Source organism: Nomascus leucogenys, chromosome 2 (assembly GCF_006542625.1).
Source record: "Nomascus leucogenys isolate Asia chromosome 2, Asia_NLE_v1, whole genome shotgun sequence".
NCBI lineage: Eukaryota > Metazoa > Chordata > Mammalia > Primates > Hylobatidae > Nomascus > Nomascus leucogenys.
Genome location: NC_044382.1, coordinates 90,021,057 through 90,033,586, shown reverse-complemented (window position 1 = coordinate 90,033,586; position 12,530 = coordinate 90,021,057). Strand labels below are relative to the sequence as shown.

Below are 12,530 nucleotides of genomic sequence, written 5' to 3'. Positions count from 1 at the left end.
AGCTCTCAGAATTGATGGTAAAGTCTGGCATGGGAGTCTTGAGGGGACTGGCAACAAAAGACCCTCATATTGGTTGATCCTGACAGTTTTCCCCAGCCTGAACACCCTCACTTCCCTGATAGCTATTTAGTCAAATATCCCTAGGGGCACAAACTTCCAGAATGTAGTTTTTAAATATTAGTGTTTTAAATGCAAAGAGCATAACAAACTAGTTATGAAGAGAAAAGAAACAGTAATCACTCAGAGTCCCTCACACACTGAAACCAGGCTTCACCTCAATATGTACTTACAATTTTAAAATCTGGAAACAGACACAGTATTGGAAACCCTGGGCTTACTTAGATGTTTTCATAGAATGAAAAAAGTAAAGAAGGCCCCTAACTGTTTCCTAGGGCTGCCCTAACAAAATCCCACAAACTGGGTGGCTTAAAACAACAGAAATGTATTGTCTCACCTTCCAGACAGAGGTCTGTAATCGAACTGTCAGCAGGGCTATGCTGCCTCTGAGTCCCGGAGGGGAACCCTCCCTTGCCTTTTTAGCTGCTGGTGGTTTGCCAGCGATCTTTGGCCTTCTTTGGCTTACAGCTGCATAACTCAGTCTCTGCCTCCATCTTCAGATGGCATTGTCTCTGTATCTGTCTTCCATGGTTGACTTCTTAAAAGGACACCAATCAAAGTGGATTGGGGTCCACCCTACTCCAGTACCTCATCTTAACTGATTACATTGGCAATGGCCTTATTTCCAAATGAGGTCCATTTTGAGGTATGGGAGGTTGGGACTTAAATATATCTTTTAGGGGGTAGGGAGATACAATTCTAACCATAAAAGCCCCAACACCAAAGAATGATCTGGCTATGGGATCTTCAGCTGATGGGGGACTAAGAAAGACCAGCTGCTAACACATCACAAACCAACATCTGGTGTTGCTGCATCAGGGAAGGACTTGCAAAAATATGGACTGAGCTAAAATAGACTGCCTGTGGATGACACGAACATTCTGGATAACATGTAACAAGGAGACAATGCAGCCAAGCTTCGAGGAAAGGAAGGGTCATTTCTAGAGGTTGTAAATGAAGAGGGAACTAGAAATGAGAGTGGTAAAGAAGCACCAGACCCTGGCAGAGAGATGTTGGGCTTCCCATCCCCAAGCAGGGACAGAGGACGTAGTTATGAGTGAGCTGGGAAGCTGCAACTGAAATGTCTGCACAAAGCTAGCGATGGCTGCCCTTTCCACATACAGTGGACAAAAAAAAAAAAATCCACCCACCAGTTCAAGAAGCTATAAGAAAGCTTGTTACCCACTTGGATACTGGGTGCAACAACTATGGACACAATCTCTAGCAGTACACCCAGAGTTGAAGCCTTTATCACATAGAAGTGTGGAGTCATACCTTATACAATCCCCCATAATCATACCACCTATGTGATGTGGAAATCCTAAACTGACAAGCTGTAGAAAAGCTGGTCGAGGGCCGGGCGCGGTGGCTCACGCTTGTAATCCCAGCACTTTAGGAGGCCGAGGCGGGCGGATCACGAGGTCAGGAGATCGAGACCACGGTGAAACCCCGTCTCTACTAAAAAATACAAAAAATTAGCCAGGCGTGGTGGCGGGTGCCTGTAGTCCCAGCTACTCAGAGAGGCTGAGGCAGGAGAATGGTGTGAACCCGGGAGGCAGAGCTTGCAGTGAGCCGAGATTGCGCCACTGCACTCCAGCCTGGGTGACAGAGCGAGACTCCGTCTCAAAAAAAAAAAAAAAAGCTGGTCGAGGACCAGTGAAATGAGCCAAAGAAAATTCATCTCTACTCTGTGATGTCACATCCACATTTTAGGTGCACAAGACTCCCACAGACACGACCACCCTCACAAACATGAGCTTACAATAAACAATTACAACCCACCGGAGGAAACATCATCTCTCTTTGATGCCTGCTGGACTTGCAGAAGAGGCTCCTCAAGGGTTCCTTTCTTTAACTGTTGGTTCTAGAGTAAACCACTGTCTGCCTTCATAGATAACAGCAATTGCACTCCACACAAGTTATACCACCCCGTCCCAAGTCTTCCTGAGACAGCAGACCCCAAATTGCCCCCAGGAAAGGGAAGATAATACATAACACTTTACTGCTGAGAACATAGTCCCCACTGTCCCCAGGATTCTAAGATTTATTCTTCTGGCTTGCTAGGCTCTTATATTCTATGAACATAGCAGGAATCAACCAATGTCATCCAGTTGGCATCTTCAGTTGCCTTCACCTGAGGATATTCGCGGTGGCTTTCCTTTCTTGGGGAAGAAGGTCTGGGTCTCGCAAAACTTCTTCTAGCAAATTTAGGACATTCATCTTTAGTTCATTGTTGAGTTCAAAATCCTATGAAATAAAATAAATCTTTTTAAATTTTAGTTTTGAAAGGGTTAGCTCTATGACACATGACAACATTCTCCATGATAAATTCTCTAGAAGCTAGGTATGGAAATTAAAATGTATGGACCCTAGAGTTCCCCACCACACCTAGGATCCTGATTTAATTGGTTTGGAATGGGGGTCTGTTATTGGTATTTCTGACAGGCTCCCCCAGGGGCTCCCCAGGGTGTGCAAATGTGCAGTCAGTGTTGAGAACAACTGTCTCTAGGGACAGCCATTGGGAAGGGTCCTTAACAGAGCTTACAAGGCCCTGGCCCACCCCTCCAGCCTCTTCTCTCACACTGCTTGCATCCCTGTGGCCTGCAACACATACCACGCCCCCAACACACTCACACTGTCCTAGACTTAACAAATGGCTTCAGTTCCTCAAGAGACATGTGCTTCCCATAGCCTGGAACACTATGCCGCCTCCATACATTTATCTCTATTCATATTTTGGGCCTAGGAGATGATATGCACTCTCCCTGGAGTCTTCTTAATTCACCCAGTGGGACTGGGAGCTTTTCTTTGTGCACCCATGGCACACGTAGCTCACGGCTGTCAACTCCCTGTATTCCATTGCAAGGGCCAATGTAATTGCCTGGCTTTTTTCTGGACCATGAGTAAGATCAGTAACTGTGACATACCAGTATCTCAAAGAATATTTGCTGCAAGAACAAAATCTGTCATTTAAGCAGTAACCTGAATGAAAATATGCTAAGGCTATCAACATCTATATCTACATCACTATAGATATGCTAAGAGCTAAAGAATGATACAGACTAATGGGGCCACGTCGAATGAACGTAAAAGTGAGATTGAAGAGGCAGCCACTGGGGAAAGTTGGGACAATATAAGCATCAAAATGAATAATGAGAGTAATGAGCAATAACCAGTTTAATAAGAAGAACCTGTAAGTCCTTATTGATATTGATGCTCACAAAGACAGACAGATTTTAAGAGGTAGAAAATAAAACTATTCTTCTTCTTTTTTTTTAATCACAGGGTCTCTCTCTGTCACCCAGGCTGGAGTGCAGTGGTGTGATCGTAGCTCACTGCAGCCTCAAATTCCTGGGCTCAAGGGGGTCCCCCACCTCAGCCTCCCAAGTAGCTGAGACTACATGTGTGTGCCAACATGCCAATTTTTAAATTTTTTATACAGACAGGGCCTTGCCATGTTGCCCAGACTGGTCTCAAGCTCCTGGGCTCAAGTGACCCTCCCGTCTCAGCCTCCCGACGCGCTGGGATTATGAGCGAGAGCCACCGCACCCAGCCTAAAGGTATTCTTTATAGTAGAATTCCAAATAGTAGATGCAAAGAAATAAATGAGTTAGAAAATCACCATTTTCTTTTCTTTTTTTTTTTTTTTTTTTTTGAGATGGGGTCTCACTCTGTCACCCAGGCTGGAGTGCAGTGACGTGATCTCGGCTCACTGCAACCTCGGCTTGTTGAAGCGATTCTCCTGCCTCAGCCTCCTGAGCAGCTGGGATTACAGGTGCGTGCCACCATGCCTGGCTAATTTTTGTATTTTTAGTAGAGACAGGGTTTCACCATGTTGGCCAGGCTGGTCTCAAACTCCTAACCTCAAGTAATCTGCCTGCCTTGGCCTCCCAAAGTGCTGGGAGCCACCACACAGGCAAGAGCCACTGCACCCGGCCAAAAGTCACCATTTTCAACCAAAGCAGTAATCACTGACTCAGGCAAGGATCATGACTGAATGCTAAAATGGTTGAATGAAGTGTATTAGAGAACAGAATTAACGGCGTCAGAGTATACCTCAGAGATTACTTATTAATTACAAAGGGAGAATCTGGCAGATATCACCTTATCCCAAGTGATCAAAGTTACCATCCCCCATGATGGACAAAACCAACATCATATGTCTACTAATGTAATGCTCTGTAATGTAATATATCCTTAGTATTTCTGCCTAAAGTGCATAATATTGATCTAATTTTGGAGAAGCATTGGCCTGTATTCTTCAGAAATGTCAGTGTCATAAACAACAGAGACACTGAGGAACTCTTCCAGCTCAAAGGACACCAAAGGGACAACAGCTAAATGCAACCTGTGAACCTGGAATCAAGAGGCGAATGCTTTAAAACGGCATTACTATGACAACTGGCAAAAACGGAATCAGAACTATGCACTAGTAGAGAGCATTCTGCCAATGTGAAATTTTCCTGAATTTGATCATTTTACTGTTGGCTACGTAAGAGCAGGTTCTTCACTTATAAACTATTGGTGGGAATGCAAATTAGTTCAGTCCCTGTGGAAAGCAGTTTGGAGATTTCTCAAAGAACTAAAAATAGAACTACCATTTGACTCAGCAATCCCTGGGTATATACCCAAAGAAAAATAAATTGCGCTGCCAAAAAGAGACATATACTTGCATGTTCATTGCAGCATTATTCATAATAGCAAAGACACAGAATCAACCTAGGTGCCCATCAACCATGCATTAGATAAAGAAAATGTGGTATACATACACCATGGAATACTATGCAGCCTTAAAAAATGAAATCATAGGCCAGGTGCGGTGGCTCATGCCTGTAATCCCAGCGCTTTGGGAAGCCGAGGTGGGTGGATCATGAGGTCAGGAGATCGAGACCATCCTGGCTAACATGGTGAAACCCCGTCTCTACTAAAAATACAAAAAATTAGCCGGGTATGGTGGCAGGCACCTGTAGTCCCAGCTACTCTGGAGGCTGAAGCAGGAGAATCGTGTGAACCTGGGAGGTGGAGCTTGCAGTGAGCCAAGATCGCGCCACTGCACTCCAGCCTGGGTGACAGAGCGAGACTCCATCTCAAAAAACAAAAAAAAAGAAATCATGTTCTTTACAGCAACATGGATGAAGCTAGAGGCCATTATCCTAAGCAAACTAATGCAGAAACAGAAAACCAAATATCACATGTTTTCACTTATAAGTGAGAGCTAAATCTTTGGTTCACGTGGACATAAAGATGGCAACAGTAGACACTGGGGACTCCAAAAGGAGGGAGGGAGGTGGGGGCAAGGGCTGGAAAACTTCCTATTGTATATTATATTCACTATCTGGGTGATGAGATCAATAAAGCCCAAATCTTAGCACCACACAAAACCTGCATATGTACCCCCTGAACTAAAATAAAAATGCAATTCTTTTTTTAAAAGAACAAGTTTTTGTTCTTAGAGGGAGTCTGGGGAGAGAGAGAGAGAGAATACATGTTAAACATGTGAATGATTACTGAGGGGTTCTTTTATTCTGGCAATTTTTCTCTCAAAAAATTTTCAAGGTAAATGTCGGGAAAAAAAGAACAAAAAGGTAGAACTGTGTCTCTTTCATTACTTAATTAAACGTATCCTTATAAAACACATACAGGCAGCAGAGAGGAATTGTTAGGTATTCAGAGATGAACTGAACGCTGCAAAGTCCTGCTTTTGAGAATCTTACTCTGATAGACTATATCTTTATACGTACAGTCATGAGTGTTTATTTTCCCCCATATAAAGTTACCTATTATAATTACATTTAACTTTAAGGAAAGTAATTTCGAAGCACTGACATTCTGAATCCTTTTAAATGATTGGAGAGAACATTGTTAATTGCAACGAATCAGATAAAAAGAAAAGAGCAAGATTTTACTATATTTGGTAAAAACAATTAACAAGATCATAATTTCACAAATTGTAGATGATGCAAGTCTAATCTAATTTGAATTTAGTATTTTTGTACCTCAGCTGGGTGGCAAATGGTGTAATAAATTATTCCCAATATTTTACTTTTCACCGTTTGACCACAGTCCCAATTCTTCAGAAACAAGAGCCACTGGGGCCCGGGAGCAATACAGATGTCAATATCTCATCAATATTAAGGCTTCAGATGATGTTTTCCTAAAATGTCACCTATTTATTGCCAAACACCTTTTTGCTATTAATTTTTTTTTTTTTTTTTTTTTTTTTTTTGAGACGGAGTCTCGCTCTGTCGCCCAGGCTGGAGTGCAGTGGCGCGATCTCGGCTCACTGCAAGCTCCGCCTCCCGGGTTCACGCCATTCTCCTGCCTCAGCCTCTCCGAGTAGCTGGGACTACAGGCGCCCGCCACTACGCCCGGCTAATTTTTTGTATTTTTAGTAGAGACGGGGTTTCACCGTGGTCTCGATCTCCTGACCTCGTGATCCGCCCGCCTCGGCCTCCCAAAGTGCTGGGATTACAAGCGTGAGCCACCGCGCCCGGCCTATTAATTTTTTTAAAATGCATGTAAAGAGAAGAGAGTAATAGTTTGCCAGTGTTCTTTCCTTTGGTTCCACTCTACCTCATTTCAAGGTAAAGGGACATTTGTAAACAGTTAATGCTCTCACCTTCGTCAATCTTTGTGCACTACATTCTCAGCCATCAGGACTTTATTTCCTTAATGAATATTTCATATATATTAGTGAGACAACCGAGTCCTCATGTAGCTATGTCAGGTCTCTAATGATGCAAATAATCTGATTATCATAAATGCACAATTAGTGTGAAGGATATCAGGTTACTGTTTAGACCGTGCTGAAGGCCAATTAGTGGTTTAATCAACCGGCATTAGTGAGTACCTACTGTGCCCCATACTGGGCTCAACGGGGGAGGGGGGAGTTGGGGGGGGGACGCTTCTGGGGCACCAGGACGGCAAATGTGGGAAAGATCTTGTTAAGAAAAACATAATGTAATTTTATTATTTTGAACTCTGGGAAGACTGGTCTGAGAGGGACCTTTGAAAGACTTAATGAAATCTGCCAAGACACTATTTGAAGCATGACAAATGGTCGCAGTTGAATAGCTGCTTTGCTGCTGATGATATAAATCAGACTCTGATATAATGCAAAGCAGAATCTCTGATAGCGGAGTATGAAATCGAAGAATTTTTGCCATCCATAATTTTTGCTTACATTTGCATAGGTTTTTACCATGTACCAAGTGACCTTTAGTATATAATTTTTTGTTGTCATTTGTTTGTTTTTGAGACAGAGTCTCACTCTGTTGCCCAGGCTGGAGTGTGGCACAATCTGGGCTCACTGTGGCCTCTGCTTCCCAGGTTCAATGGATTCTCATACCTCAGCCTCCCGAATAGCTGTGACTACAGGTGCACACCACCACGCTGAGCTAATTTTTGTATTTTTTGTAGAGATGGGGTTTTGCCATGTTAGCCAGGCTGGTCTCAAACTCCTGACCTCAAATGATCTGCCCTTCTTGGCCTCCCAAAGTGCTGCGGTTACAGGCATGAGCCACAGTGCCCGGCCGTGTATATAATTTTAATCCTTTCTTAGCTGACCCAGCATCAGACAAGTCAGGAACCATAATCTCATGGTCTCCCATCACATATGGGCCACAGAGGCTGAAGAGAGGTGATCACATGGGCTGAGATGAGAAGCATGGGGAAATGGAGGGGCTGGGACAAGAACACCAGTCCTTCTGACTCCTTCATAGTCCTTTATACTTGCCCTTCTCAAACTGTCATGTGCACAGGGCTCACTAGGGGTTGTGGCTAAAATTAGATTCTGATTCAGGGGATCTGGAACAGGGATAAGGATTCTGCATTTCCAACAAGCTCCCGGGTGATGCTGATGCTGCTGGCCCGGGGTCCACCTTTTGAGTAGCAAGACCTTACATTACCTTTATCTACCAAAAAAAAAAAAAAAAAGGTCACGCAAAACAAACAAACAAACAAAACCTCAAAAAGTAAAAGAAATCTAGATCTTCTGATGTACTACCTAGTATGATTTTATTTTTTACAAATGCATGTAAAATACAGAATTGGTCATTCAAAAGTCCCTGTTGAAAATATAGTAGCTGCTCCTCAATAAAAAGAAATCTAAAGCAGCAAAAAGACATTTACCCTATTTAAATCCAGAGATAAGTGATTCCTAATGTCTAGCTGACAGCCATGTTGTAACTGTCCGGCATGAAATTTTTGGCTACATTTCCCCAAGTCCTGAAACGGTGGAATAAGACGTACCCGAGCGCCTTCTCGGAGGCAGCAATCGAGGCGCCCACAAGATGGCGCTCCCGGGTCAGCGTTGGCTCTGGCGCGGGCCCCTGGGTGGAGCCCGCAGGCCTGGAGGAGGGATGTCGCCTGCCCATGTTTATGACACGAAGCCGCAAGAAGCCTCATGCCCTAGGAGAGCGAATCCATGGCACCCAAGAGACCCCGAGGTACTTATTGAAGTTATCAAAGCAAGAGCGTCTAATTTAGTTTTTGTTTTCCAATTCCTGAAGCAGGGATGCGGAGACAGAGGATTCGAACAAAGAAACCGCCCTGCTCTCAAAGGTGGAGGGCTCAGAAAATACAAGACGTTTATATTTCATTCTCTGAAAAGGAGCCCATAGCTCTTGTTCCTTCAAAAAGAATTACTGAGCAACTCAACAAACAAGGCTCTGCAGTGGAGGCGGAGCAGCAGACTTCTGGGGGGTTTGCACATGAAAGAAACATTAACAAAAGAAACCAAGAGAGGCTTGAGGAGGGCATCCATCTGCAAGGGGCCCCCCTTGGGGACGCCCTACTGACCCTTAGGAGAGGCTGGGCCTGGAAACGCAGGTCCAGAAACCACCTGCAAAAAGCGGGTAGTTCTGGCCAGGAACAAGACAAAAACTGTCAAGGGATGGAGTGTGGCACCCAGCACACGCTTAGGAGCAAAACGTTGTCCACTGATGATGCCAGAATCTTCCAAGGGAGAGATGCTATTGTGAGATGAGTCTATTTTACCAAAATTGTATTGACTGTACTCAACATGTTCATAAATAATTAGGAAAATCAGCATTTTCCTTGGATCGGTTAAAAAAAAAAAAGAACAGAAAACAAACAAAAAAAGTCCTAAAGTAATTGTAAGTAAGACAGTGAGAGGTTGCCCCATGCTAGGTAATTTCTTTTTTGAGACAGGGTCTCACTCTGTCACCCAGGCTGGAGTGCAATGGTGTGATCATGGCTCACTGCAGTCTCGACCTCCTGGGCTCAAGGGATTCCCCCCACCTTGGCCTCCCAAGCAGCTGGGACTACAGGCACATGCTACCATGCCCAGTTAATTTTTAAGATGTTTTTTTAGAGATGGGGCTCTCTCTATGCTGCCCAGGCTGGTCTCCAACTCCTGGGCTCAAGCAATCCACCTGCCTTGGCCTCCGGAAATGCTGGGATTACAGATGTGAGCCGCCACACCTGGCCACATTTTAGCTACTCTATTATCTCATTTAATCGTCAATAGCAATCCTGCAACATATTTACTATCATGATTTCCATTTTGCCTATGGGGAAGTCCAGGTACAGAAAATCTAGGTATCTTATCCAAGGTCACACAGTTAGCAACTGGCAGGCCCATGACTTAGATCCAGGCTAAACTCTTGGCTAAAGCCTGAGTTTTTAAACTGCTAAACCACTCAGCCTCTTGAGAAAAAGCAACTATCGGGCTGGGCACGGTGGCTCATGCCAGTAATCCCAGCACTAAGGGAAGCTGAGGCGGGTGGATCTACCTGAGGTCAGGAGTTCAAGACCAGCCTGACCAACATGGTGAAACCCCATCTCTATTAAAAAATATAAAAATTAGCCGGGCATGGTGGTGGGCGCCTGTAATCCAAGCTACTCAGGAGGCTGAGGCAGGAGAATCACTTGAACTCAGGAGGCAGAGGTTGCAGTGAGCCGAGATCATGCCATTGCACTCCCACCTGGGTGACAGAGCGAGACTCCATCTCAAAAAAAAAAGCAGCTATCAGTGACTTAGTGGCTTGGGAAGGGAAGGCTGAAATGTCAAACAGTCGCTGAGCCCGGAACTATTTCCCTTCACTGATGACCATTTGAGACAGGGATCTGGAAACTGTGGTTTCCAGTCTGAATAAACTAGTTTGCATTAATGAGGCTAGATCATACACCAGAAAGATCATCTGCAAAGCAATAAATCAGATTTTCTAGCACTTTAAAACGAATCCCTGTTGATAGCTTAGGCATTTTAGAAATGATATTCATTCTTTCAGGAGAGCAGGGTAGTAATTAGTAATTTACTATACATGGCCAAGGGAACTCTAGGACATTGGGCAAATCTGATTCTATAAACACAGTTTGAGGCTAAAGAGAATTATGAGAGTAATTTTCTCAGTGTAATAAGTACAGTATATTCCTAACGGTGGCCAGAGGTTTTAAAAGGAAAGTGGAAATACTGCAGAGTGGATTAAAATCACACAAATAATTTTAAAATCTGGAACAAAGAGCTTATAAAGAAGGACTCAGGATGTGTTGAGCTCAGAAATAAGAGGTGGGGGTTTCACTTAATGATTTTCAAGAAACTGAAAAACATACCACTATTTTCTGTCTTGACTACACAAGATGAAGAATTTAAATTGTGGTGTAGAGTTAGGTTAGACTCGGGCCAGTTTGTAAACTGGGAAGCTGAGGCAAAGGCACTGAATGATCGCGATATATGCAGATCAGCCTTGACAGGTCTGGGGTACACAGGTTTGCATTTGTCATGTTCTTGAACTAGAGACAACCTCCTAAACCAAGGTGGTTTGCAACTCTTCTGAGGAGAGGAGACCTTATTCAAAACTTTAACATTGAAACCCTATTCCAGGGGAGATTGTGCTGGCTAAAACCTGGGATGGGAGCCCCTGCAGGGGACCTGCTTGCCTTGCCCACCAGCCACCACCGCTGGCCTGCCTGCGTCGGCGCCACCCTGGGGCAACAGGGACTCTGAATCAGGGCTTCTCGCTGCAAGAGTGAAAGGGCAGGGTTTTCTGGCATTTTCCATTGCCTAACTACAAAAATATTTTAAAAGCCTCATTGTTCACATGATGAAAAAGAACATTCTAATAGAAAAACATAAGGAAGGGCAGTAAGTTTGGAATTAAACCCTACTCAGCAATACGACAGTAATTCTAAACTTTCCAATACACGTTCAACACTTACTAGTCATTAACTACTCATCAGGTTCTTGAATCTTCAAAGAGGAACAGAATGTAGAGAAAATATATGCCTGAAAATCATCTAGGGACTTATGTTTCAGGTAGTAAAACCCACAGACAATTAAACCCCAAATCTGGTCAGCTCTGTGCCTTGCTCCTGGTCAGCCCTCAAACATTTGTTGAATGAATGCATAAAAGTCCATGGGGGAGAATACTTGACTTTGAGACAAGTGGTAATAAGCTACCTAAGTTTTACACTGGTGGTTTGGGAAATTAGTTTAGCAGATGTGAAGTGGGAGGCTACTGGGAGAAGGCACAGCGAAAACGTGGAAGATATGTTAGAACAAAAATAACTGGGAAGAGGCAAATGGCAATGAATGACACTAATTCAGTGAGAAGGAAAAAACCCATCTACAAAACTATTTATTTGATCATTTGCTGACAAATGACTCTGCATTTGAATAACTGCTAAAATTCAGCCCCTAGTTCTGAACAGCTGTGCATACAGGAATCTTTAAATACTGCCCCACGACCCTGGAATCAGATTGCTTTCAAGCTTACATCTTTACGCCCCAAAAGGGAATCAGTCAGTTTAAAAAGCATTTACCAGAAAAAAAGAGAATTTTTTTTTCAGATGCTATGTTTTCCATTAGGTAGGTGGTAAATTTATATGGATTGTCGTTTTCAAGAAAATGACAAAGACCAGAGGGAAAAAGAAAAGTCTGGAAGGGCGTCCTTTTATTGCCGATATTTAAAACTGTATTTAACTTTCTTAGTTAAGTAATGCCCTCTGCCAACAAAATTATCTTTGAGTTTAACTCTAACATAACTAGAAAGTAGTCTATTAGTTATACTTTTGTTTTTACCCTGATCCATAGGAGGGAAAAAGACAGACAAAGAAAGCTGGTGGGTGCATCCTTCTTCCTTCCCCACGGAGAAGACGCACTCAGAGTTATAGGAAGTAGCATCTTTGACATTCACCCAAGGAGAGACTTTATGCAAAGAGATTGGGAGCTATAAGTTAGTGACATCTGAGAGCAGAGTATACAGGAGAGGAACACAAAGAGAAAGGCAACAGGCAAGGCAGAGCCGTGGGGCCTTGAAAACCAGTTGATACACAAATGTTAAGTCAGCTCTTGGCATTCTGGGGCAGCTCTGAAGTGATGGAGAGCACTGGTCCAGGCCTGGTCGGATCAAACAAGGACCAGGGGATGTGAGGATCATTGTTCCCCATGC

At 43.7% G+C, this 12,530-nt stretch overlaps 1 protein-coding gene across 1 annotated transcript in view; it reads right to left on the bottom strand.

Moving 5' to 3' along the window:
- Positions 1-12,530, bottom strand: part of RASGRF2 (Ras protein specific guanine nucleotide releasing factor 2) — a 271,130-nt gene that overhangs the window by 26,682 nt on the left and 231,918 nt on the right. Inside the window, exon 19 of the mRNA XM_030800810.1 lies at positions 2,252-2,364. Within this exon, the coding sequence (XP_030656670.1) occupies positions 2,252-2,364 (113 nt within the window). The remainder of the gene's footprint in view (positions 1-2,251; positions 2,365-12,530) is intronic.